Source organism: Trachypithecus francoisi, unplaced genomic scaffold (assembly GCF_009764315.1).
Source record: "Trachypithecus francoisi isolate TF-2019V2 unplaced genomic scaffold, Tfra_2.0 Lachesis_group0, whole genome shotgun sequence".
Classification (NCBI taxonomy): domain Eukaryota; kingdom Metazoa; phylum Chordata; class Mammalia; order Primates; family Cercopithecidae; genus Trachypithecus; species Trachypithecus francoisi.
This window is the reverse complement of record NW_022681453.1, coordinates 143,367,810-143,394,686: the sequence shown is the minus strand read 5'-3', so window position 1 is coordinate 143,394,686 and position 26,877 is coordinate 143,367,810. Positions and strand designations below refer to the sequence as shown.

The window sequence follows — 26,877 nt, the reverse complement described above, 5'->3', positions numbered from 1 at the left end:
CTAAAAGTGTTTTGTTTCCAGTGACTAAAGAGCTAGCTATTTTGGAATTAAAACATAACTGGGAATGCAAGGTAGTCAAGATTCTATCTGTACCTTTCGAAACTTTGGCTTCTATGAATAAAAGTAGTTCAATCAGCCAGGTTAGAATGACCTTCAGATTATCAGTCCGGAGCATTTAGGCTATCCTTCATGTGTGAATACAGTTTATATAAGTTTCTACACTCACACTTTTAAAAACTTTATAAGCTGATAGTAGTAACATACAGAGGGAATTATTACCCCCAAGTCTAGAAATTTGCAGTCTTTCAATGTTCTTTTGTGAGTATTAAAGTTTTACAACTTAAAATTCCAGGTATACTACAACTTTAATCAATACTTCAAATTCATATACAAGAAAGACTAGACAGTGATGATTCACTTTGTCAAAGAATGTGTCATTGAAAGTCTGTAAATAGCTCATCTATGACAGAATATGGCTTCTCCATAAAATCATGGATATCTAGTAACTGCTTTCTTCTTTTTTTTTTTTTGAAATTAACAAATGGTATTGCCAGTAGTATCACATTGAGTTGCTATCTTTTCTTCTGAAGATGCCAAAGCACTGCCACATCTGTGACCTTTTTCCAAAGTTTTTCAGTGGGTTTGGTAGTTTAACACCCCTTTACCACAATGTTATTTCTTTTTAGTGATAGGGAAACTGAGGGATTAATAGACTTGTCAGCAATCACAAAACAAGATTATAGCAAAACTGGAGCTTACTCTTGATCTGTCCAACTAGGAAATGTAGTTTTAAAAAAAACTTTATCCTGAGTGGCCACATATCATATTTAAAAATAAAAATAAAGAAGTAATATAGTCATTAATGGATTTTGTTTGGCTTTTCTGTTGCCCTACATTGCAGCATTTAAACAACTTGTAAAACCACAGAGCTAATATCTTACATTCTAAGTTACATTCCATAAAATATAATACAGGCCTTAATAGGACATTATGTTTATTATCAGTTTGAAATGCACCCTTTACTTTTACCAAATTGCTACATTTTGCTTGAACATCAAAGGTCTTTGGACATCAAGGAAATCTTCATTAAAAAAAAAAGACATCATTGTTTCACAGTATATTAAACTCAAAAACAGTATTTAATAGAAGTTTCCTTAAAACACCTCATTATCAAGTAGGCATTTGTGCATCTCAGTCAAATTATATTTTTCTTTATAAAAGTATTTATGGAATTTTATTAGCCTTAGTTCTCTCTCATTACATTTTTTTTCCTTTTTGGGCAATACCACACAATGGACTCACTGAAAGGGTTTATTAATATGATATTGTTCCAGAAATGGAACCCTAGGAAAATCATACTAATAAATCAAGTACTACTTATTTAGACAACTGATATTTATTTCTACCAAATGCTTTCTGGAACCTGAAAACTATTTCTCCATTTTGTATTTTTCTATTAGGTTGACGCAAAAGTAATTGCGGTTTTTGCCATCATGTAAGTGGCAAAAACCACAATTACTTTTGCACCAAACTCTAATAATTTGGTAATAAAAAACACAGCAAATAAGCATAAGCTATTTCTAAACTCCGGAAAAAATTGTTAACTGGGCTATAGGTAGTCCAATTCTTAATTCACAACACAGAGAATGTTCAATAAATGTCACTGTCTGATAGTATTAATGCTAAAGGGTTACTTCTCTTTGCCTAGGCCATTGCTTAATTTCTATGGAAAGTATTTTCTTTATCCCATAATGTTTAATGTATCATTATTATTTTAAATATATTATATCTTCATTTTAAGAAAAAGTCAGGTTTTCTTGAGTATCTAGAGATTACATCCCAAGATTTTCTATGAAATAATGCACCATCTGGTACTGATACGGTTAGATAATAACCTACGAAAATTTGGGGGTATGATGTTTACAGATGATGAAAAGATCTTGCTGCAGCAGTTTTTTATTTTATATCAGTAGAAACTCTCCTTAATTTTTAACTGCTTTTATTCCCCTGCATTATGTTTTCTAAACGTACCTCATGCATCACTGCAATTTGAAATATTTGAAAACAGTACCAGATACAGAAGAAACAGTCAAATTGGGGGCTCTAAGAGCAGTAATCGAGGATTCCCACAGCCTCTAGTATGGTCTCTGGGTGCAGGCATGCAGCCTGGTAACTGCATTAAGACTCCTAGTCTTGAGGTTTGGGACTCCAGGGATCTCTTTCTTCCAGCGAGTTAGGCTACCATGCTACTTATTAACAACACTCTATACAGGGAGATGTATATGTGTATGTACTTGCATATACATCCTGCTTTCTATCATTTAAATTAGTTATTTAAAGGCTTTCATTTCTTTGTGGACCAACTTATGAATTACATACTTTTTTATTTAGATATAACTATGCCACTTTTTGTCCTCTACATTGATTTCAAACTTAATTGCAAAAATCAGAATTCTTATTTCTTCATAGCAGTTTGATGTAATAAATTCTGTACATTTTTTTAAGGGCAAATGTATAAAAGTAGCTAGGGCCTTTAAACTTTTGGAAAACAGTATTTTCAAGAGAACTATTAAACACAAACACAAATCCTTAAACATCTAAATGAGACTTTTAAAAGTTATAAATCATATGCTTTTCCTAAGATGTCTTTGAACACCTTTAGCACCCTCATTACCAGAAATTTAGTCCACTTCTGGATCTCTTCTAAATTATCTTTATCTTTCCTTTCATCTCATAATATAACCTTTTAAGGAGAAATGGTCTTACAGATTAAGATTTTTCCTTTAAATATATGATTTAAGAGTATCATAACGAGTAATCAAGAAGTTTATATGATAAAATAATGTAAAGGGATGAGCAGGCATATTAATACTCATTTTTCCAAAAGCACCACCATCAACACTACCCATTGATAACCACCTTAAACAATCTGGTAAATCAATCCAAAATTAAATTAAGCTTTTATAAATTCATATTGGATTTAACCATTTGATCTAATTTATTGATGGAAAACTGCCTCTGACAATTACTGAAATTACAGATTTAGAAAAGAAACATTCCATTAGCTATCGCTGCCACAATAGCATAACGTCACATTTTATTCCATTACTTTCGCCCATCTGCTTAAGAAATAGGGATTTTATGTGGTCTTATTTCACATTCTGACTCTAGTCACTTGGGTTTGGAGGGCACGGTTTCCACTCAGATTAAAAGACCTAGCTGTATAAATTACAACTAAAGACCTAAAAAATTCTCTGCAAATTTAATTCTCGAAACACCTTTTGGGATTAAAAAGTATTTCTATTCTTCAAAGATTAGAGAACCGAGTTCAACGATTTACTGTTATCATAATGTGATTGCTAACGCTGCAATAGATATGAAATCTCGATTTCCATTAAGACTTAGATTTTACCTAAATGATGACTGCTCTAGTATGTCAAAGTTTAGGAGCCCATCCCCATTTTTTTTTAACTGTTTAAAAGAATGGCCTTACCATTTTCTTTGGCCAGGAACTAGCTACAAGATGGTAAATCTGCCAGTACTTTGTTTTCATAGTTATGCTTTGTACCGGAACAGGAAAGGGTGCTTTATCACTCGTTATGGTTGTTTGTGGCCCAATCCAAATCATATAACACCCTGGCTGCTACTAACAGTTTTAGAATAAACAAAAAGAAGAACTATAATGCAGTAGGTTCTACATTTATAAAGCCCATAAGCTGATTTCGTGCCGAAAGTAAAAACAGTGTCAGGAGTTTAAATGAATCCTGGAATCACAGCAAATTCAGGAAATTTAGGAATACATTGGTAACCCTTAAGCTTTTTAAAAACTGACTTCACCCTGGCCAAGTAACCATCCCCTGATGCCGTTGTTGGAGACAGAATTTCTGGCAGGAAGATAATTTTCTGACTCAATCTGGCTTGCTGTTCTTGTTTAATCATCCCCATTTCTCTGAACATTTTACTCCTCTGACGACAATGGTCAACATTTATTTTCAGAAGTTTTAAAGTGATTTAGTTCTTTCAGCGGCATCTCTCTTTATCTCATCTAAGTTTTCCCCAGCCCCCATTCCTATCGCCCTCGTTTCACTAAGATTTTGCTAAACATTAGACACAAGCACATGACCTCCAGTCTTCCAATGTCTCGGAACAAACCGACGTAAAAACATCTGATTAGTTCCATTGTAAGCTTCCCTAGGCTTGGAATTTAAAAATCGTCTTTAACTCGTCAATTCTTAAAGAACCTTCAACACAAAATTTAAATTTAAAAAATTTTAAATAAAGAAACCGCTCCCTTTTTTAACCTTTAGCTCCGCCCATTGCCCCCCCACCCCAGGTTCCACGCGATACTGCAGGAAACCGGAGGGGGCGGAGCGGTGACGTCACGACGCCGGTGCGTCACGGAACGGCGGCGGCTGCGGCGCTGGCGGTGGCTGCGGCAGCGGCGGCATTTTAGTCGGCAGCGGCGGCGGCAGCGGGGCTGCTGCTTCTCCCAGCATCCCTGGCGCGGCCATTTCAGCCCCATCTTGGCCCAGCGGAGGGAGCTGCAGCCGCCGCTTCAGCAGTTTGAATTTCAGTTTCTCCGGGGTTTAGGAATTGGGCGCACCGAGGAGGAGCCGAAGAAGCCACCACCGCTACCTCACACAGCCGGGGCGCCTCCGCTCCAGTGCCAGCGGTCTGCCGCCGCCGCCGCCGCCCCTCTGAGAGAAGCCGCGAGGGGAGGCCGAGACCGCCGTCGCCGCCCGCCCGCAGGGGTGGTTCCCCCTGTAAGGGGAGGACCGAGCCGGCTTTCCCCTCCCCCAGAGCGGGTTTCCGCCAGAGACAGTCGACATGTCCCTGGGGTTGAGCTCCGGCTAGAGCCGGGGAGGGAGGGCCGCCTGCCCGCGCCGCAGCCCCACCGCCCGCCGGCGGACCTTCAGCCAGCCCCGGCCCGCGGCTCCCGGCTGAATCAGGCATCTCCGACTCCGGACTCGCCACTCCTTCCCTCAGTCGGAGAGCCCAGCGCGGACGCCGGCACCGGCCTGAGGAGCCCGAGCGGGGCAGCACCGCCCCTCACGCCGCCGCCGCCACCGCCTCCTCCTCCTCCTCCTCTTCGCCCTCCCACTCCCACCCCCAGCCAAGGCCTGCTGACCGCGCCGAGCGCCGAGCTGGACTGACCACGGCTGCCCGGAGACGGGAGAGGAAGCAGCCGGGGCCCGCCCCTGGGTTCGCGCTCTCGCCGCCTCTGAGGGAATTGAATTGAGGCGCCGCGGCTGCAGGAGCTGAAAAGGAAGGAGGAGCCGCCGCGGGACTGAGACGGGGCCAGAGCCGAAGAGACAGACACAGAGAAGGAAACGAGGAGGAGGATGTCTCACCGGGCGACCAGCGCCTGGATCAGCTCGTGACTCTTACAGCGGCGGGCCTCAGACCCCAGCGCAGACTCGGACTTTTGTCTTTGGGGGCCCGTGCTCTGCCCTCCCTGGTTTCCGGCAGGACCCGGAGGAGTTGGCGTGCCTCTCTGCCCTCCAGCCTTCTTCACCATGTCCAAGATGCCGGCCAAAAAGAAGAGCTGCTTCCAGATCACCAGTGTCACCACGGCCCAGGTGGCCACTAGCATCACCGAGGACACTGAGAGCTTGGACGACCCGGACGAGTCACGTACAGAGGACGTTTCCTCCGAGATTTTCGACGTCTCTCGGGCCACGGATTATGGCCCTGAGGAGGTCTGCGAGCGCAGCTCTTCCGAAGAGACGCTTAACAATGTTGGGGATGCGGAGACTCCCGGGACCGTATCCCCAAACCTCCTTCTGGATGGGCAGCTGGCAGCGGCGGCTGCTGCTCCCGCCAACGGAGGAGGAGTCGTTTCGGCCCGGAGCGTGTCTGGGGCGCTCGCCAGTACCCTGGCGGCAGCCGCCACTTCGGCCCCCGCCTCAGGAGCACCCGGCGGCCCCCCGGTCGCGGGCTCATCCGCCGGGCCAGTGACTGCAGCCCCATCTCAGCCTCCCACCACTTGTAGTTCCCGTTTTCGCGTGATCAAGCTGGACCACGGGAGCGGAGAGCCCTATCGACGCGGCCGATGGACGTGTATGGAATACTATGAGCGGGATTCAGACAGCAGCGTCCTGACTAGATCCGGGGATTGCATTAGACACAGCAATACTTTTGACCAGACTGCGGAGCGGGACAGCGGCCTGGGCGCCACCGGAGGGTCGGTGGTGGTAGTAGTGGCCTCCATGCAGGGAGCGCACGGGCCCGAGTCGGGAACTGACAGCTCCTTGACTGCTGTGTCACAGCTACCCCCGTCGGAGAAAATGAGCCAGCCCACTCCGGCCCAGCCGCAGAGTTTTAGCGTTGGGCAGCCACAGCCGCCGCCGCCGCCCGTAGGTGGGGCTGTGGCTCAAACCTCGGCTCCGCTGCCGCCGTTCCCTGGAGCCGCGACCGGGCCGTCGCCAGTGATGGCAGCCGGGCAGCCCAGCCAGCCCCAGGGAACGGGGCCGGGGGAAAGACTCTGCCGCCGACGAATGTAACCCTGGCGCAGCCGGCTATGTCCCTGCCTCCGCAGCCGGGCCCTGCAGTCGGCGCTTCTGCGCAGCAGCAGCCCCAGCAGTTCGCGTATCCTCAGCCTCAGATACCGCCCGGACATTTGCTGCCCGTCCAGCCCTCCGGCCAGAGTGAGTACCTGCAGCAGCACGTGGCCGGCCTGCAGCCGCCAAGCCCCGCGCAGCCCTCATCCACCGGCGCCGCAGCGAGCCCCGCCACGGCGGCTAGCCTTCCCGTGGGCACCGGCCAGAATGCCGCCTCGGTGGGCGCGCAGCTTTTGGGCGCATCTTCCCAGCCCAGCGAAGCCATGGCCCCCGGACGGGACCAGCGCAAGGTGGGCAGGCCGCGCCATGTCAGCCGGCCGGAGTGCCCCCGGCTACTGTGGGAGGCGTGGTGCAGCAGTGCATGGGTCCTGCCGGGGCTGGGCAGCCCCAGTCCGTGCCTCCGCCGCAGATGGGTGGCAGTGGTCCGCTGTCAGCCGTACCTGGTGGCCCTCACGCCGTGGTGCCCGGAGTTCCAAACGTGCCTGCAGCCGTGCCCGCTCCAAGCGTGCCTAGTGTGTCTACCACTTCTGTTACTATGCCAAATGTACCCGCGCCTCTGGCCCAGTCTCAACAGCTGAGCAGCCATACATCAGTCAGCAGGAGCAGCAGCATAATCCAGCACGTTGGGCTGCCCTTAGCGCCAGGCACACACAGTGCACCAACAAGTCTACCACAGTCTGACCTAAGCCAGTTTCAGACTCAGACCCAACCTTTAGTCGGGCAAGTCGACGATACTAGAAGAAAATCAGAACCCCTACCTCAACCACCACTTTCTCTCATTGCTGAAAATAAGCCTGTTGTGAAGCCGCCTGTTGCAGATGCCCTGGCAAACCCCCTTCAGTTAACACCTATGAACAGTCTGGCCACCTCTGTATTCAGCATAGCTATTCCTGTTGATGGTGATGAAGACAGGTATGGAAATCTCTATTTTAAATATTTGATAGAAATGCTTGGCCAACATTGTAGCTTAGGATGCAACTTTGGGAGATTTGTTGTCAACTGAGGTCCTTAGCATTTTTAAATACAAAATTTAGTGTTTGGTAAAATTGATTTAGATTGCTGATGTCAAAGGGTGTAATGAGCGTATTGGTCATGTTACAGTTTAAAAGCACTAAAATGGGTCAGGTGCAACATTGTTTACTCAAAAAAAAGTGAATTTAAGCTTAATCCTTACCATTTAATGGTGGTAGCTAGTATGTTATGCTCCCATAGAATTGTCCTTTTCTTACATATCAGTCACACTCGAACACTTAAGGCAGAGAGATTTGTCAGTGTGAGTTCTGAGGCTGAGACATAATATTACTTACAAGTTTTCCTTTCTGGAAAACCAGAAGGCCCTCTAGTGAAAAAAAACAAAATCCATGTGAAGAATCTCCTCCAGTGTATCTGGAAAGGCTGGAGACATAGTGGTGAAATGTCAAACCCGGCTTTGAAGATCATACTTAGTTCAGCCTTTTGATTAAAGAAGGTACACCCAGAGACTTCTCTAAGATACTTTTTTTTGTTGTTAAGCAAAAACTGTACTGGAAAGATGTTCTTAACTTCCATCAGTCTATTTACTATAGGAAAGAGAGGTTGAGATCGATCCTTCAACTGTAGTGAAAGCTATAGTTCTTGAAATTTAAGAGTAATTTTTTAATAAAAGTGTAAATGTTAGTAACTGGCTCCCTGTATTTAGGGATGCTTTTTTAATGGCCTAAATAAGAATTGGTGTATTGCTACACCAATACCACAACAGCTGATGTTTGGTTATGGTTTAATGAGGATTTTTGTGGTTTTGAGGAAATGTCACATGTAAATTTGACATACATATTGCAAATTTTTAAAAGCTGACTCGTTGCAGTGTTTTAAAATTATATTTTAAAATTATAGAAAAAGTTTCACGAATTTCACAGACATTTCTTTGCTGGGGTTTTTGTTTAGCGAGAGGCTAATTTTAGGTGTTTTTAAAAGATGAAAACTGGTATTATGGATTTCCAGAATAATGAGTGTGTGGAAGAATACAATGACATATATGTTAAAGCTTTCTCTTTCTATGGTTTCTTCTGAGTTCCTTCACGTTTCTTAACCCCCCATTTCTAATTAGCCTTGTATTTTTGTTATATACTTCTGTTGGTTTGAAAAATACTCACTGAAATTCATTCATCTTCTCTGCTTTTTGTAATTCAAAGTTCACCTTTTTTTGTAGGTGACTTACTTATGGGGAGTCTTTCTTCACTTGAGAACGCTTAGAGAACACCACGTGTCCATAAGTGCACTCAGCTAGCTAGTCATTGAGAAATTTTGTGTCGATAGGACTACCAAGTAAACTGATTCCACAAGCCACTCAGAAAAATCTGTCTACTTTTTATAGTTGCTCCCATTGTCATACACAGGGACACACCTGTAACACAGATTGAGTTTATTTTTTCGCCTTTGGTAATAATCAACAGGCATCTTCTCTTTTCTAGCTGCCACAAGCCAATTTTTTCCTGATAAGTTGGCAAATAACCTTTTCTTTCCTCTGTTCCTGTATACTGCCCCATATCTCTTAAAGAAATGATGACTGGTTTCCTGACCTACCCCACTTTCTATACACACACACCCCTCCACCCAAGAATGCACCCAAGAATGCAGATTACGTTTTCCCTCCTCTTCACACCTCTCAGTTCACAGCATACATACTTAGGTTCCTCAGAACTTTAGTATGATGATAAGGCATGAAGCAGATAGTTCTGTTGATAGATGGAAATTGAAAAGTATTCTTTAGGGTATGACATCAAAAATGCATTTATTTTTCCTCTTACTGTGTTAACAGTTGGTAATCTGAAGAATCTCATTGCCAAATTTGTGAATGTTTGAACTACAGATACTACTGTATCAGTGTTCTTATCAATTGCAACAGTTAATTCAGTGCAGGGGTTTTGATGTATGTGCAGTCCTATTTTAAACATGACACTTACCTCCCTCACCCCAATCATTTAAAATCTACATTGCTTACCAAATGTTCATTTCTAATTTTTGTTATAGTCTTTCATTGGTTTTTAACTTGACATGTTAGTTTCCAAGATGTAATCTTACACATTTGACTGTTTTGTCACTGGTCCAACATACCTGGTGAAGGAATAAATCCATTAAGTAGAAATAGTTGGGGTTTTTTTGTTTTGTTTTGTTGTGTTTTAATAGAAAGCCTTAGTAAAAAACAGGGCATTTTAAAATTTTGTGTTTGAAATTAAATAACAGTTTTCCAGGCATATGTGTAAATTACTGAGATGAGTACTTTTGAGGAGGCTACTATCTTAACTGAAAATTTTAATTTTAATGTGATTTTGGGTTACCGCCTTAAAATCTGCATACAGTTTTATATGTAGTCATTCAAATTTGAAATAAAACCAACTGGAGTGAGAGGTCTTCAGTAATTACGATTTAAACTTTGCAAGTAGTTTGACAAATTTCAGATCCTAAGGAAATATTTGTAAATAAGATGTATGCTTTAAAAAAAAAAAAAATTTAGGACTTTAGTAAACAGTCTATTTCTTTGAGAAAAGGAAGGAAAATGCGAAATTAACAAAAAGATTGAGGTGGTTTAGGTTGATACATTGAAAACTCTATCTTGAGATTTTGGTTCCACTACCTAATACAAAGCTCTGTATTGGCTTAATTTTTGAGATCATTTAGAATTAAAGAACCGGGCCTTATAGTAATACATTTTAATATTATCACACCTTTAAAAGGCTGATGGTTGTATATGCAGAAGGTTCTCAATTAGCATTGCCTATTGACTCTACGTTAATTACCATAAAGTTTATCTTTCTGGCCATTTTCATTAGAAAGGTTTATGGTCAGTTGTTGAGACTTTTCAAATTGATTTTGTGTAAACTGGTGGATGTAATGGTTGAAAATACAATTCTTAAATGTGTAGCTACTTTTATAGTGAACTTTACAAAACTTGTTTAAATTGCATACACACTTAACAGTCTCCTATAAATGAGAGGAGGTCCAAAGTATTACTGGCCCTTTTGGAAAAGGACTACAGTACAGATCACTTTCCATAGATAGCCGACCAGTGTGAACTCTGTAGGCCGCATTCCAGGAACTCTTATGAATGGCTGCAATTGTGAGCTGTCATCTGTGGCCAAAAGACTGTTGAAAACCTGATTCTAAGGATCCTTTGGTGGCAGATATTTCTATGTCTTGTTAATGGTTTTATTTGTGTGGTTTGCTAATGACCACTGATAAAGTATTATACATTGTGAAAGTTAAGTGGTATGTCCTGGTATGTGCCATAAATACACATTTTGTTTGTACACTTACATATATTTTAAAATTCTGCCTTTTTTTAACTTGAAGTTTAAGTGAGAGGATTACATAAATGTATACCAGGAGGCAGAACTGTCTCAATCTTAGACCTCTGTTACATGAAAGTCTCACTGAATTGAAGTCTCTAAAGATGGACATTTCTGTCTTGAATATGTTTCTTGGAAGCTGACATTTATGTGTTAAATTGTGAAGGTAATTTTGCTCTTGTAGGTTTACAGTTGATGTGTGAATTACATACTAGATACTATCTTAGGCTTATCTACATGTTTAAGAGTGTTCTTACTGAGGAGTTAGTAATAAAAATGTAAAATCATATATATGTGATATTATTGCTTAGTATAAAAACTGATATTGATGTATTCATCAGGAGCGCCACATGGATTACTAAAACATACTTTATTCATAAACGTGGCTTGAAGTAAAAGGAACTGACAGTTTTCCAAAAAGGCTTACGATTTTCAGAAGTACCTGAAATTCCTGAACCGTGAGCTATATCTGTAGGAGTGTGACCTTTTGTATTCACAGTGACACATATTGTATAAAATTTTATGTGAACTAAATCATATAGGCCAAACATTGTTAAATATTTTTAGAAAACATAATGGCTTATATGTGTGTGAATAATACAGATTCCAACTAACTATTTTAGTAACACTTGTTTTTTCTCTTTAGGAGATCACAACCCCTGAACTAAATCACCTTTATGAGAAGTCATTTTATATAGGACTGGTGGTAGGGGTATATATGTTCTCTACTTCCTGAGAATAAATATAATGCCAATTCATTTGTTATTTAAGAATCCTGGGCCAGGGGTGGTGGCTCATGCCTTGTAATACCAGCACTTTGGGAGACCAAGGTCGGTATTGGTTGATGTTTGAGTTTGAGACTAGCTTAGGCAACACAGCGAGGCCTTGTCTCTACAAAACATTTAAAACTCAGCCAGGTCTGGAGGCCCACACCTATAGTTTTAGCTACTTGGGGAGGCTGAAGCAGGAGGATCGCTTGAGCCCAGGAGCTGGAGGCTACAGTGAGCTATGTTATAATTTTGCACTGAAGCCTGGGCCACACGGCAAGACCCTGTCTGTAAAAAGAAAAAGAAAAAATAATTCTGATAGCACTAATTTGGAAATAGTGAAATACAGTACTGGATCTGTGAATCTGGTACTTCCCAATTAGGAATGGGAGTCTATCTGTCTCTGCACCAGAAAAGATCAGAAGCAGTTATGAACAAATGGCAGCCCCACCAATCAAGTAGTAAAGAAACCCAAATAAATCTGTTTCCTAATAGAGGAATGGTAGTTAGGAAAGTATAAAAGGATTCTGACCTTCCTTTCCTAAAATGGCAGGAGTTGGGGGCGCGGAAGTGTAGAATGATAGCAGATAACCAAGATGGAAGAAAATACAGTGGAATAGCATGAAATATAGTCTCAAAAGAAATAGGAACACTTGTGAATATTGAGGAACGATGTTCTAATTCTTTCTTTGAAGAATTGTTTTAGTCCAGTGTGTATTTCCTTTTCTGAAGATTCTGTTTATTTCTTAATTGCATTACTCTCTAAATACTTAAAGTATGAGGAAGGAGAGGCCTTACAAAAGCAGGTCTGTCTGGTTAAACATAGCCTGAATGATATTCCCTAAGTAATTCCTTAATTGGAAAAGCAGATTTTTAGTAAGAAATATTAATAATATTTAAGGGGTATGTGTAGCAAAACTCCTGATATTTAAGTGTATGGTTTTTCTTTATACTAAACCAATGGGCTTGTGATTTGAAGCTACTATTTTCAGTGGTATTCTGTGAATTATTGAGTCCACAAAGAATATGTATACCTGAATCATTGGTATAATGTCTTTCCCACAGCAATTCTTGAACGTATCAAATTACTCAATATTTGTTATATTCTTAATCTGGCATTGCTTAGGGCAAAAACTGGGTCTCCCTCATAAAAAGATAGGAACAGTAGCCAGTTTGCACCATTCCTATACATCGTTCCATGATTTTAGTAAGCATACTTTGATATATACTCTTCAAATTTGGCTTAGTAATGTTAAAGGTGTATTGATGGATTGTTTCTTGTATGAAAGTATTGCATGAGTTCTGCTCTTTTTGTTTTTTGTTTTTTTTTTTGAGATGGAGTCTCGCTCTGTCGCCCAGGGTGGTGTGCAGTGGCCTGATCTCAGCTCACTGCAAGCTCCGCCTCCCAGGTTTACACCATTCTCCTGCCTCAGACTCCTGAGTAGCTGGGACTACAGGCGCCCACCACCTCGCCCGGCTAGTTTTTTTTGTATTTTTTTAGTAGAGACGGGGTTTCACCATGTTCGCCAGGATGGTCTCGATTCCTGACCTCGTGATCCGCCCGTCTCGGCCTCCCAAAGTGCTGGGATTACAGGCTTGAGCCACCGTGCCCGGCGAGTTCTGCTCTTAAATCAGGTGAATTAAATTTCATCTAGATTGCTTATCTCAAATTTAAAGCCGCAAATCAGACTTAAATAATTAGTGTTTAGTATTTAGTTTGATTTCTTTGTGCCCAAGCTAATTTTTGTTTAAAAAGAAAAAGTGCTTCCATCCTTTTAAGTTGTACATTTATTTGTGATGTTAAGTGAAAATTCTGCAGATAATTTAGTTAATTTTATTAGAGTTTGCCTGGGACATATACCTGTTGTTAGGGTAGGCAGGACAAATAAGTAAAGTCTAAATGTTAAATTACTTAAAGCTTCTTTTCCCATAAGCCCTTACGAAAATTTGTCTAAAGAATATTGCCTTGTAGAAGATGGAGTTTGTGATTAATGTGTCAATTATTATAAATAATGATGGCATAGTTTTAAATGTTAGTGTTAGGCTCTTCATCTTCATTATTACACAAGTATATCATTTAATCTGAATAAAGGATTCCCAAAGCTAAGTGTAAAGCCCGCTAGTTTCTAAAGTAGAGTTAGTATTTAGTTTTTATCAAGTGGTTTTATATGTTAAAGCAAAACAAATCTTTGCTTGGTATACTGTCTACCTAGTCTTTGAAGACAAAACAAAGGAGGGAGGAGCTATTTTGATCAAATAAAACCAATAGCATGTTTAATTATGTGTTAATATATGTGAATGACCATTACAGAGACAGTGGAGTCAGACATACCTGGGCTAAAATCTAACTGCTGTATTTGACCTTGAGCTAGTTGGCGTAGATCCCTTGTTTCCTCTTATGAAAAATGGGGATTGTACCTACCTGGGAGAGTTTTAAAGTATTAAATGATGTATGCAAGTAATTTGAACAGTCTGTAACATAATATATGTGGCAAACGTATGTCACAGAAATATTAATATTTCAGTGTCCAAACTGTTCTCCCAGATCACCCCTTCACATGCTATAAATCATACCAAGAATATTCCATTTTAGTATGAAAGCATAATTGTATGGTATGGTTGTAGTCAGAAAAAAGGAGATGATGTTTTAGTGCAGAGGAGTCATGATGTTGTAAGAAGTATAGGGAATTGTGTTCCAGTCATGGCTCTTCTATCATTTAGCTGGTTTCTTTGGTCAAGTCATTTCACTTGTCTGTTTTTCTCTTTTGAGACTTTGTCAAATTTTAAGATTTCTTCTAGTCTTATGTATATGAGACCATACATACAGGTGTGCTTCATGAGAGAACGGCAAACTTAAACCTTGTCACCCCTTTCCTGCCACTTGACTATTGTGTGGCAATAAATGAAGTTTGCAAATACTCATTAAGTAGGTTGATGGCCCAAGAAAACATTTAAAACAGCGTATCAGTCATTCAGCTTTCATGATGCTCTGCGAGTAGTGAGCACTGGAATACAAATATGAGACTATCCTGCCCTCCTAGATCTCAGGCATTTTCATCATCATGAAAATGATGATCAGATGTGTACTTTGACATCATTGTAGGTGGTGATGGAGTAATATAAGGTGCTAATGGGAACAATTTGAGATGTCGGATCAGGTTGGGATTGGGAGGGTAGTAGACTGACTTCTATTTAAAAATTATTCTCTGCATAGGTATTTATATAGTTCAAAACTCAAAATGTATAAAAGAGTAAAATCGAAAGCCTCTCTGCTTTCTCTGTCCTCTAGCCACCCAGTTTGTCCTTAGAAGTACCCATTATTACTTGTACATTCTTTTGAGGCTAACTCTTGAACTAAATCTTAAAATGGTCATTCAGATTAGGTCACTAAGAAAAGAAGGGGATAGTTTTCCAAGCAGAGATAAAAGGCAGTTTGTATAATGATTTGTGAAAGAGTGAGAATGTATCGTTTGGAAAATGGTATTATTAATTTGACAGGAAACCAGAGTGAAGGACTTAAATGTCATGGTAAGAAATTTAGATTTTTTTTTTTTTTTTTTTTTGTTGAGACAGAGTCTCACTGTGTTGCCCAAGCTGGCGTGCAGTGGTCGGATCTCAGCTGACTGCAAGCTCTGCCTCCCGGGTTCACGCCGTTCTCCTGCCTCAGCCTCCGTGTAGCTGGGACCACAGGCGCCCGCCACCACGCCCGGCTAATTTTTTTTTTTTTTTTTTTTTATGTATTTTTAGTAGAGACGAGGTTTCCCCGTGTTAGCCAGGATGGTCTCAATCTCCTGACATCGTGATCCGCCCGTCTCGGCCTCCCAAAGTGCTGGGATTACAGGCGTGAGCCACTGCGCCCGGCCAGAAATTTAGATTTTTATAGTAAGTTGCTGTTAAAGGTGTTTATTGAAGCTTTTATTGTTAAAATAATGTATATATTGAAATGATTTCAGTATCCTTTCAGTGATTATTGCATTTTAAATTATAATCTTATGATAAAGTTGTGTTAAGGGAATACCTTCGGAGTGCTGAGTCCCAAAAATCAGAATTCTTATCTAATGAAATGTGCTAAATATTTTGGTACACCTAGCTCTAAGTTTAAGTATTTTGTTTCCCCCAATATTACCTTGATAATATCAGAACATTTGGTACATGTTGAGATACCCTACCAAAATTTGATTTATAGGCAGCATAATTTGGAAACTAACCCTATATTAAACACAAAGGAAACTTACTTGTGTCAGGTCCTATGTGTATAGACTTTCATTTGATCTTTTCAACAATTTGTAAGAAAGTGGTTTCTTCCCTTCCTCCTTTCTTATGGTTTAAGGAAACAGAAACTCTTAGAATTTGAGTCACCTAGGTATTGGGTGACAAAGCATAGACTCATATTCAGACCTTTAACCCAAAGCCGGTGCTTTTGAATATTCCGAGTTACAAATTTGTTTTATTACTTGGCAAACAGTAAGTTAGGAGGAAGGAAGAGCTACCATAGCCACTGATTTGTTGTGTTGTAACCCTTTACCTAAAGGATATTTTTAATCATTTAAATTCCCCAGATGATAATACTGGAGATGGTGCTTGTTGATCTTCTTCATATCGGATTTCCCTGGTTTCTATTTAGAAATCTCTGAAGTCATATTTTGGCATAGATAAGAGAAAGAGGTGTTTGTTGAGTGCTCAAGTACCTTATGCTTTAAGCGTTGGCAATTTTTGTAGCTTAGTTTTGAGGTATGGAATGTTTGTGTTTTTCTCCCTGTTGTAGTCAGTTACCCTACAAAGTAGTATCTTGCAAAAACGGGTAGACATGCCACATGCTTTGAGTCATTTTCTGATGTAGTATTTTGACTTACTTGGAAATTAATGTGATGGACTATTGAGTATATAAAGTCAGGGAGAAAAGAATATATTTTGTTCAGTGATGTTGAAGAATGTTTACAACTAGGAAAACAGCATTTTTGTTTAGGTGGCTGAAGTACAGTGTAAACCACATGTCAGTCTTCCTAGAATTGCTTCATTGTCTCTATATTTAGAGTGGTAGTTTATATTAATATCAAATAAATTGTTAGAAAGCTGGTTTCAAATTTTACTTCCTGAGTGGAAGAGAATTTGTGACCACAGCTGCATAAAAAAATCAGTATTTCCTTCTAATAAAATATTTAATTTCAGTTGCCTCTTCATGCTTTCAGGTTTCATAGACTGTAACCTTGAAATGATCCCATTAACAGCCTTTTCCTTGGGCTGTTAATCTCCTCAATTTTATGCCATTCCAAAATAGAAGTCTCTCTGATGATCAAGTCTTTCAATCTTTACAAATGGCTCTTTTCCCTTCTACTTCCTTGATCAGTGATTTCACAGACTTGACTCCTTTAATCTATACCTGTTAATCAGTGTTTGGAGACTAATTATTGTTGCTGTTTGCTACAAATCCCTCAGTTTATGGATAACATCCCAGTTGAAGTATCCCAGAAACAAAATTTCATAGCTTATAAGACTGTCTAAATTTTTACCTTTAAAATCTAGGCTGTTTAAAGTTTTGTGTAGTACATAGATTGTATAACTATGTACTATAGAAAACCAGGTACTGTGGCTTCTTCACTTTGAATCTATGTAGAGTGATTATTAATTGTTAGCTTTTTTCTGATTAAGTGTATTCTAATATGTTCTAAAAACTTTTGATCCATTTATACAGTATTTTATTTCACAGGCTCTTTCCACATCCCAGTATTTACTACTAACTACAAATATGTTTGTTTTTCACTTTTACATTTGTCTTAAGAGATATTTCACAATTCTGTAAAACTGCTGGAGTTTTATAACAAGTCATATGACTTCATTTGGAACCAACTTACCTGGAATATGAATTTGATTCAAATTAAATATTTATATTTCCAAAGTCAGAGGATCTAAAGTTCTTTTAAAGAGGCCAGGTGTGGTGGCTCATGCCTGTAATCCCAGCACTTGGGGAGGCCGAGGTGGGCAGATCACCTGAGGTCAGGAGTTTGAGACCAGCCTGGCCAACATGGTGAAACCCCATCTCTACCAAAAATACCAAAAATTAGCTGAGTGTGATGGTGGTCACCTGTAATCCCAGCTACTCGGGAGGCTGAGGCAGGAGGATTGTTTGAACCTAGGAGGCACAGTTTGCAATACAGCCACGATTGTGCCATTGCACTCCAGCCTGGGTGACGAGTGAAACTCTGTCTCCAAAAAATAAATAAATAATAGTTATTTTAAAGAATATCATCTCTATAAATATATTGTGAGTACTCTTTAATGAATTTTGAATTGTAGACTTGAAGAATAACTTCCAAGTACTCTCTTTCTTATTCTTTTGTATATACTACCTTCCTCTCTGAGTCACTCCATTTAAACTGGAGGTTTCCAAACAGACCTTTGAGGAGAGCAAACTAGTTCCCATATGTTCCTGGGCAAGCCTGTTTTTTTTTAAAAAAGAAAAAAACAACAACCAAAAAAAAAAACAAATTGAATGTTCTAGTTGGTTCAGTTTTCATTTGATTTGGCAGACTGACTTCTAAGTACAGTGAAAAAAGTGGCCTGACAAATACATCTTAAGAGGATGTAAGCCGTTAAACAAACAGTAGTTAGAAACCTCTTAAGCTTTTCTTGTTATTAGCAGGTCTAATCAGTGTCTTTGATTGCCTTAGACCTAGTTAGGAGAAAAGTGGAGAAGGGGTTAAAAGAATAGAAAGGAGTTGAAGTAGGGCAAGCAATGAGAAATACATGTATTAGTCTCCTAATTAATCAAACAGTTACTTTAGTGATTATCTGGCATCTTGGAAGTCATTTTTTTTAATTGTACTAATAATTCTGCACAGAGTTTAAGGCTGTTAATAGGACCCCAGAATTGCCATGTTGTATCTAAACCTCATTTTGTAGATTAAAATAATAGCTATTAAGGATTCACTGTATGCCAGGAACTTTACATTTAGACTCAGTTCTTCAGCTATCCTGCAAAGCTAGGTAGTAATGTAACCAGTTAACAGATAAAGAGACAGACTTAAAGAGGTCAAACTAATGCTGCTATGTGTTTAGTGTAGTGGTTTAAGAGCATAAACTCTGGAACTAGATTGCCACCTACTAGCTCAGTGACGTAAGCCAAGTTACTTCTATCTGACCCAGTTTTCTCATCTATGAGATGGGAATAGTGGTTCCTACCTCTTAGGACTATTGTCAAAATGTAGTTAATGAGTGTAAAGCACTTAAAATAGTGTGCGGTACCTAATAAACACATTCTTAACCACTGCTGTTCTGCTACAAAGTTATGTGGCAAAGTTTTTGTTAGCTTCCAGACTTACAGGTTGAAGGTGGAGGAAGACTATGAAAGCGTGCTGAGGAGGAGGGAACAGGTTTGTCAAAAGTTTAGGTCCCCGTGGAACCAGTCTCTAGATAGGAGGTGAATCATACTTACTGGGAGATAGTCCAGAAGAGCCCATCAGTTAAGAGTCTGTGGTGATAGCCCTAGGGAGTGTATCCCTAGGGAATGTTAGAAATGAAAAATAATTACGATAAATAGGCTTTTACCCCTTAAAGTGGTACAGTACCAATGCTAGAATTAGAAAGCTGCTAAACAATTAATTGCAGCACCATTTTTTGCCCTAGACGAGAAAAAAACACATATAAATAAATGGGTTTTGAAGGTAGAAATGTGTCAAGTCCAACCCAGGAAAGAACTCTTCATTGTTAATTATCAAACCTTTGCTACTTTTAACAGAGCCTAAGAAAAGTTTTTACATTGTGAAGATATAGCTTAACTTACTTTATATGGATACTCTACCTGAGAATAGCCTTGTTAAACTGTTAAACAAGATAGATATTTATAAAGGCATTTGGTACAGAACAGTGTTGATTAGGCTATGAATTAGTCACATTTATATGCACACACACACACAAAATTGGATGCTACTTAGTATTTAGTTTCATCTGCATTACCTCTTTATAACTGTGATCCTGAATTATTATTGAAGTCTGCTGGATTTTGTCCAGTTTTTAATTTCTTTCGAAGTGTTGTTTTAAGCAAACTTACGTGGTTTTTAAATCTTTTTATTATTAAAAGTTACACTGTTTTAGAAATCTAAAATCTTCCATCTTCTTTTGAAAAGTAGTGATTATACTGTACGTTCTCAACCTCATTTCCATTTGATTCTCGGATCTCACAGGAATCCTTCAACTGCTTTCTACCAAGCGTTCCATTTGAACACGTTACAGGAATCAAAGAGCCTCTGGGATAGGTATGAATATTTACATATGGAATGCATACATGCAAAACTGTATGCATGAATTGCTTTGCACTGTACTGGTTTCTCATCATTAAAACTGATCTTTGTTATTTTATGGGGGGGGAAATCACATGGTATCTAGCATGGGACAAAGCAGCAAAATAAACCAAAAGGACAGTCTATATTTTATATAGAAAATAAACATACTTTTCTGCATCGTGTGTACTTTAAGTTTATATTTCTGAAGGGTTCATATTGTGTTGAATTTTTGATATGAAATAGTCACTTCCCCAGTGTATTTTAATGCAAATGCATATTGTATAAAATAAACTATTTTAATTTTTGTGCTATTTTATGTTTTTTTTTTCCTGTAAAAGCCATAGTGATTCAAAGCAAAATGTTATTTCAAATTGTGAAATTGGAGGAGGAACAAGACCAAGGTATCAAAGTAATTGTTGTTTAATTTTTGGCAAGAAACCTTAACTTCAAGTTTGTTTGCTAGAATTCACTAGGTCTGCATTACTGATTTGTAAGCCCCTAAAACAGTTTGCTTTCTTACAGAAATGCTATATAGATTTTAGCATTTAAATGTTAACTTTTAAAAATACAGAATGAAGTCTTGGAGTTCTTTTATGGCAAAAGATACTTTGGTTTATCTTTCTGCTTAACACACATTTTAAGTAGTGTATGCTCTGTTCAGTCGTTTTGCTGAATATTTATTAGCACTCCATCATTTTGTGTTTAGTTAATAGAAGTTGAGTTCAAACAATGTTTTTAAAATTCACACAAAGCTCGTTAGATTCTTTTAACTCTGCCTGGCAATGCATTTGTGTCTTCTGCCATAGGTTTGGATAACACTCATGAACTCAACTCCATCTCTTTCATTAGAAAAGAGTATTACTAAGTGCATGTACATGTCATATTAAGACATGATACACATTGCCTAGAAATGCTAAAACAGTCTTACTTCTTCAGCTTGATTTGCTTGTGTGTGTCACTCTAGGGAAATAACAGGTTTTTTTTTGATGGTGTGTTCCAGAAATGTTTTTAAATAGTTGCTTTTAGAACAGGAAGTTTTAAAATTTGTAGTACCATATTTATAAAATAAATTTTTAAATAGTTTTCTAGCCATTTAAATTAATACATAAATGTAAATTGTGAGATGAAATAAACATGAAGGTTTAATCATTCAGATAGTTTTCCAAATGTAGCCAGAATGTGAGTACTTTGGAGTATGCTTTATAGTTTCCCTTAGAAAAAGGAAAAATAGCACTCTGTTTAGAAATGTAATAAGAGTAGCTTTCAAAAGTTTGATGATTTATTTCAAATAGCTAACTTTGAGCTGTCATGGTGTCGATATGAATGATATATATTATTTTTATCAGTGTAGAAAGGTTTGAGCTATGTTTTTAATAATTTGAATCTAATATTGAAAGGTTTATTTTGTTTCATAATAAAACAACCATAGAAGGTGGCTGTACATCATTTGTTGTTACAGCTAAATACTCCTTATATGTTTTCTTTTTTAGATACCAGAACCTTTTAAGTATCAGAAATGAGGCAGGTTGCGTATCTATGGTTTCTCATGAGTTGAAAATACTTATTTTATCTTCTCCTTGGAGCCTGTTGTTCAGAGCCAAAGAAGTTAGTGGATATTTGTCTGTAGTGTGTTAATGCCAAAATATAATAAAATCAAAATATAATCAGATCAGCCATTCTTCACTGTAAATTGGCCTTGTTCGTACTAAGGTGACAAGCCCAACCCAATAGAAACTGGCTAGTGGCTTTCTTTGAACTTTTCAACTAGCTTATTAAATTTTCTATTGAGAGGAGCAATCATGGCTAACTTTGTTAGTTTTAATAATCTACACTTTCAATTGGTAACTACAGAATTACTGATAGGTATATCAGCTGATATAGTATCGTGAGACCGTTTATTCCTTGCAAACGGGTTGAAGATTTGTGTGTGTTAAGCTTTAAAAAATATTAAATATAACTTCTGACCTTGTTTGTTTTGGATATCACCAAATTACATTGTTCATTTTTACTCTTATAAATTCAGGATTTTTTATTTTACTAATTTGTCAGAGAGGTATTTGGCAGGGATGATTCTACTATTAAAGAGAGGCATTGACTGGGTGCAGTGGCTCACGCCTGTAATATCAGCACTTTGGGAGGCTGAGGCAGGTGGATCACCTGAGGTCAGAAGTTCGAAACCAGCCTGGTCAACATGGTAAAACTCCATCTCTACTAAAAATACAAAAATTAGCTAGGTGTGGTGGCACGCATTGCGCCATTGCACTCTAGCCTGGGTGACGAGCGAAACTCCATCTCAAAAAGAAAAAGAGAGATGTTTGGGAGTTTAAGGGACTGCAAGTCCCTAACGTTATCTTCTACATTATCTATTTATTTTGAGGCATAGATTTGTCTCGCTATTGCTAGATAACAAATTTTAGGCTCCTATTTATGAAATGTTGGAAATCATTTTCAGTAGGGGCAGCTTATAAGTGCCCATTTTCAGTAAACCTGCTCTAAATAGCTGAATATCCCTAGTTTGATTTTGCCTAACTAGAAAGACAAGAATCTCCTTTTTTCCCCAGGAAATCTTTCAGTGTAGCAGAATATCTTTTAAAATATAAGTAACTAATGTACCTTTCTCATATTGACTTAAAGTTCTCTAATGGCCCCTTTGTTTCCTTCCATATTTAAATTATAATTGGCAAATTAATAGACTTTTCACCAAGCAGCCTGCCTCTGCCTGTATTTAGATACTTCTCCTTGTATTTATATCCAGTGCTTTACTCAGTTATTGTACTAAAATTGAAGCTACAGCTCAATTTTAGGAAGGAAACCTCAAGCCTTCCTTTCCCTTTTTCTGTAGGTGCCATCATGGTTTCTGTCTTCTCTGTTTGCCATTTGCAGAGTCCTCAGGGAATCAATTAGCTGAAACCATCTTCAAATGTAGGGACCGTAGATACTGATAACTCAAAAATAATCCAACCCTTTCTTCAGTAGCCCAAACTGTTTTTGAGTTGACTCTACTAAAATAAGTCCTATAACTGCCGTAGCTTTCTGGGAGATTATCTTATTATGGAGGAGTTAATTTTTCATGAGATCCTAGCCTATTGGTATTTCAGAATAGTAACTTTAAAATTTTACTTCCTATTTTCTAAACAACAGTTTTCCAAAGTTAATACTTGGCATTGCTTTGTTAAATTGGCAGAATTAGTTTAGAAACCTATCCTGATGATCACTGGGGTGCAGGGAGCAGGTTGTCTTTGGGAGTCCTTTGTTTACAAAAGCTCAGCGTAAGAATTTATAGCAAACAATTTTACCCTCTTCTAAATACCAGGTCACTAAAGTAAAGGAGTACTAAAGGGAAGAAACTTCAGCTAGACTAAAGGAAGAAATTAGGTAGCTTATAAGGCTTTAACCTTATTGATAAGCACTTGCAGAGCTTTTGTCTTCATTAAGAAATGCATAAATGTTGTTAAAACAAGTGAGAGAACAGTTGCTAGGTGTACATCCCCTTGAGTCTGCTTGTCTATCCTTATGATAACATCAGTATTTAGAGAGAAGTTTATAAGGAAAGTAGTAGAGATGGGTTATTAACTTAAAATGAAAGTCTAGTAAGTTTATCCTAAATTTTTTCACTAGATAATCTCTCAGATTGTTTTCTACAGTGATTATTCACTTACATTTATTACCTCTAATTTTAAAATTATTGGATAAAAAAAGTCTTCTTATTTCAATAGCCTCAAGTATTTTGTGTAGGGAACACCTTCCAGTATTTCCTATCATTGTTCCCTATGAGATGTTTTTGAAGCTAGGAATAAATTAGAACTAAACTGCTTGTATCATAAATACCTTTGGTACAATATGAGACAATTTATTTTGTTTTGCTCATCTCTAAGAAGCTTGGCTCCATCATGAACATCCACCAGTACTTGTTATCTCAAATGGTAAAACTCAAGTTGTACAACTTAGCTGATCTAGTTTTTGAATGCTTGGTGATAGGACTTGTTAATTTTTTTTATTGAAGTATAATTTGTATCAGAAAAGTGCACCATTCATAAATACATAGCTCTAATTGAACACACCTGTGTAACCAGCACCCAGCTCAAGACATAGAATATTATAAGCCCCTTCATGCCCCCCATCAGTCACTTCCCCTCCCAATCCTAATTTCTAATGTGTTATATATGTAGGACCATACACTATGTGTTTTGTGTCTGACCTCTTTCACCCAGTATTATATTTGAGATTCATCTGTATGGTTCTGCGTAGTTGTAGATATGAACTATATAATTTTAAAGAATCACTCAAGTAAGTTATTTGTTGGAGATTGGTATTGGTTAGATGTTCTCTCCTAGTGATTATGCATAAGTATCTTGAGGATATATACCTGAACCATTTTGTGATCAACCCCAACAGATTCCTTACTAATTTGTATCTAGTACTTACATAATTTATTATCTGATTATATTTCAACCAATTCCACTAAAAGACGTCTAGTAGAGGATAGTCCAGGAAGCTAAAAATTGATAGAGTATAGCTTTTTAATGATTGTCACCTTTTATTCTTTCTCCCTCCCTCTTTCCTTCCTTCATTTCCTCCTTCGTTCCTTCTTCCTTTCCTCTCCGTCCTTCCTTTTATTTTACTTTTTAATCTGAAATAATTTTAAAGTTGCAAAAATAGTGCTGAGGGTTCTTGTATGTCCTTTACCTAGCTTCCCTTAATGTTAACATGTTGTACAACCTTAGTACAATTATCAAAGTTAGGAAGTTAACATTGATAGAATACTATCAACTACAGATCTTATTTTAATTTTACCAAGTTTTCCACTTTTTTAAGTGTCCTTTTTCTTTTCCAGGATCCAATTCAGGATTCCACATTGTGTTTAGTCATTATGTCTTCCATTTTAATTTGTAACATAGCACTGTTCCTTTATTGAACATAGTAAGTACCAAGTCTGGTCTGATTGGTGTGGAGAGTCAGTTAAGTAAGGTTGCCTCCAAATTTCCACCTTTTCTGCAGTGCTTACTACAGTTGCTATTCTCACAGGACTCTTTCGTACCACGTATATAAATATTTTCATCAGTAGTTTAATCTGTAGTTCTTAAGTGGGGAATGGGACAGGCCCAGGGTAGGAGGGGCAGGTAATCAGTGGTAATTAGAGGATGAAAGCTTTATATATTCATTCTAAAACTCATTTTTGAATCTCTGATTTAGATGGAAACCTCAGGGTGTGGTTATGTTCAGATGACGTTAAATCAAGGAAGTGACAGCCATTGAGGATGACAGCATTTATAAATTTAACTGAAACAAATACAGAAACCAAGAAATTGGAAGAACTTACATGTAAATTCAGGGAGGTTGAAATGTAGGTTGACTAGTTATAGCATAAAAAAATACTTAGATATGTGTGTTAATGTCATTTTGTAGTATTGGTTAGCAAGTGACAGGGCTGCCACAAGAACTAATGTGATTTTAGGTGATGTTTCTAGAACTAGAGTAAGAAATGATGGTGACTAATCTGTTGTACTCCATTTCTGCAGAATAGTTGTTCTAAATACAAAACTAACTAGAAAACCAAATTTCTTTATACTCTACTTGCACATCCAGGGGTATTTCAATAGGCAGACCTGAGCAAGCTTACTAAAAGTAAACCGATCCCTTGGGAAATGGTCTTGCCATCACTGTCTTCCTGTCTGTTAACCAAGGATGCTGATTTTAAGTGAAATTTAGTTTTAGTTACTTTAAAATGCTTACGCTGGAGTTTTATTTCCCCCACTTTTCTAAATGGAAAAGAAAAGAGGTAAGTACAAGCATTGGAATTGAACTCATTTACTTGTTTTGTCATTATTGGCTGTGATTATCAGTAAACCTTAAAGAGCTGTGTATTTGCTTAAGGAATGGAAGACTAGCAAATTATTCTGCTCTTTTAGGAAAGAATTCCATGTCAGAGGCAGTAAATGTTGGTCTGAATAGAGAAACCAGTGGAGCTTCCCTCAGAAGAAAATGAGTGACAGTAAGCTTATTTGGAAAGGAGAATTGCCGTAGATAGTGGTGGTAAATGAAGCCCCACAAATAACTAGGCACCAGTTATCACCATGCTGATCATTTCAGCAGCATCTTAAAAACTAGTGAATTCTTCATACCCAGGTGCCAAGTGGAGGTAGAGTAACTCATGGAGAGAAATAACTACACATTACAGACTGACTGGCAGAATTTAAGGTTAACTTCATTTAGAAATCGTGGACTATATATATAAATGGGCATCATCAGTCTAGGTCACAGTCATAGGACCATAGGGAAAACCAGGCGTCCAAGTTTTTAAAAGCCACATGGTTGGTTATGAAATGGATGCTCTCAAAAATTCAAATTCTTGTTGATCTGGAAATAAGAGTAGTACGTAGGAAAGAAATACAATTGTATGTAGAGTGTAGTGAATGTAGGTCATTGGAATTTTAATGAAAGATGAAAGAAGCCACTTAAAACTGTTTGAAACCCGTGCCTACAATGTTCTGAAAAGCTACTTGGGAAGCTCAGTAAAGTATTAGATGCTTGGTCATATTATAAAGTAGTCTGTTTACCAATACATGTTTGTCCCAAATTATAGATACTTGCTGTTTAAGGCATTTTCCTGTTACTATCTTAAGTGGTCTTAGATCACCTTTTCCAACCAAAAGACTCTAAAACCTTAAAAATCTCACTTTTTTAGAGTAGCTCTGAATGAATCTAAGGGAAAATATCAGGAACGTTTGCAATTACTTGACTCAGCAAAAGCTTGTTCTCCTGTAATTAAATACTAGAAGAAACAGTAAGATTTAGTAGCATCTTTCAATGAGCTTGGTGTTAATATGGAAAATAGTAAAGACATTATCACGTGATTGAAAGTGATAACGTATAAAATGTAAGCACTTCATGTCTCTCAAGTACAGCTGGAGGGATTGGTCAAAGTTTCTTCAAGAGGTGGCTTTTG

General features: G+C 38.5%; 2 protein-coding genes across 2 annotated transcripts in view; one reads left to right on the top strand and one right to left on the bottom strand.

Moving 5' to 3' along the window:
• Positions 1-3,492: 3,492 nt before the first annotated feature.
• LOC117084030 lies at positions 3,493-5,839 on the bottom strand. Its single transcript, XM_033212328.1, has one exon. It carries the CDS (start codon positions 4,951-4,953, stop codon positions 4,513-4,515), a length of 441 nt encoding a protein of 146 aa, XP_033068219.1. The 5' UTR covers positions 4,954-5,839; the 3' UTR covers positions 3,493-4,512.
• The window catches only part of TSC22D2 (TSC22 domain family member 2), a 53,626-nt gene continuing 32,230 nt past the window's right edge, over positions 5,482-26,877 (top strand). Inside the window, 4 exon segments of the mRNA XM_033212327.1 lie at positions 5,482-6,471; positions 6,474-6,824; positions 6,827-7,472; positions 19,833-19,904. Coding sequence (XP_033068218.1) covers positions 5,517-6,471; positions 6,474-6,824; positions 6,827-7,472; positions 19,833-19,904 — 2,024 coding nt within the window. The 5' untranslated portion in view covers positions 5,482-5,516.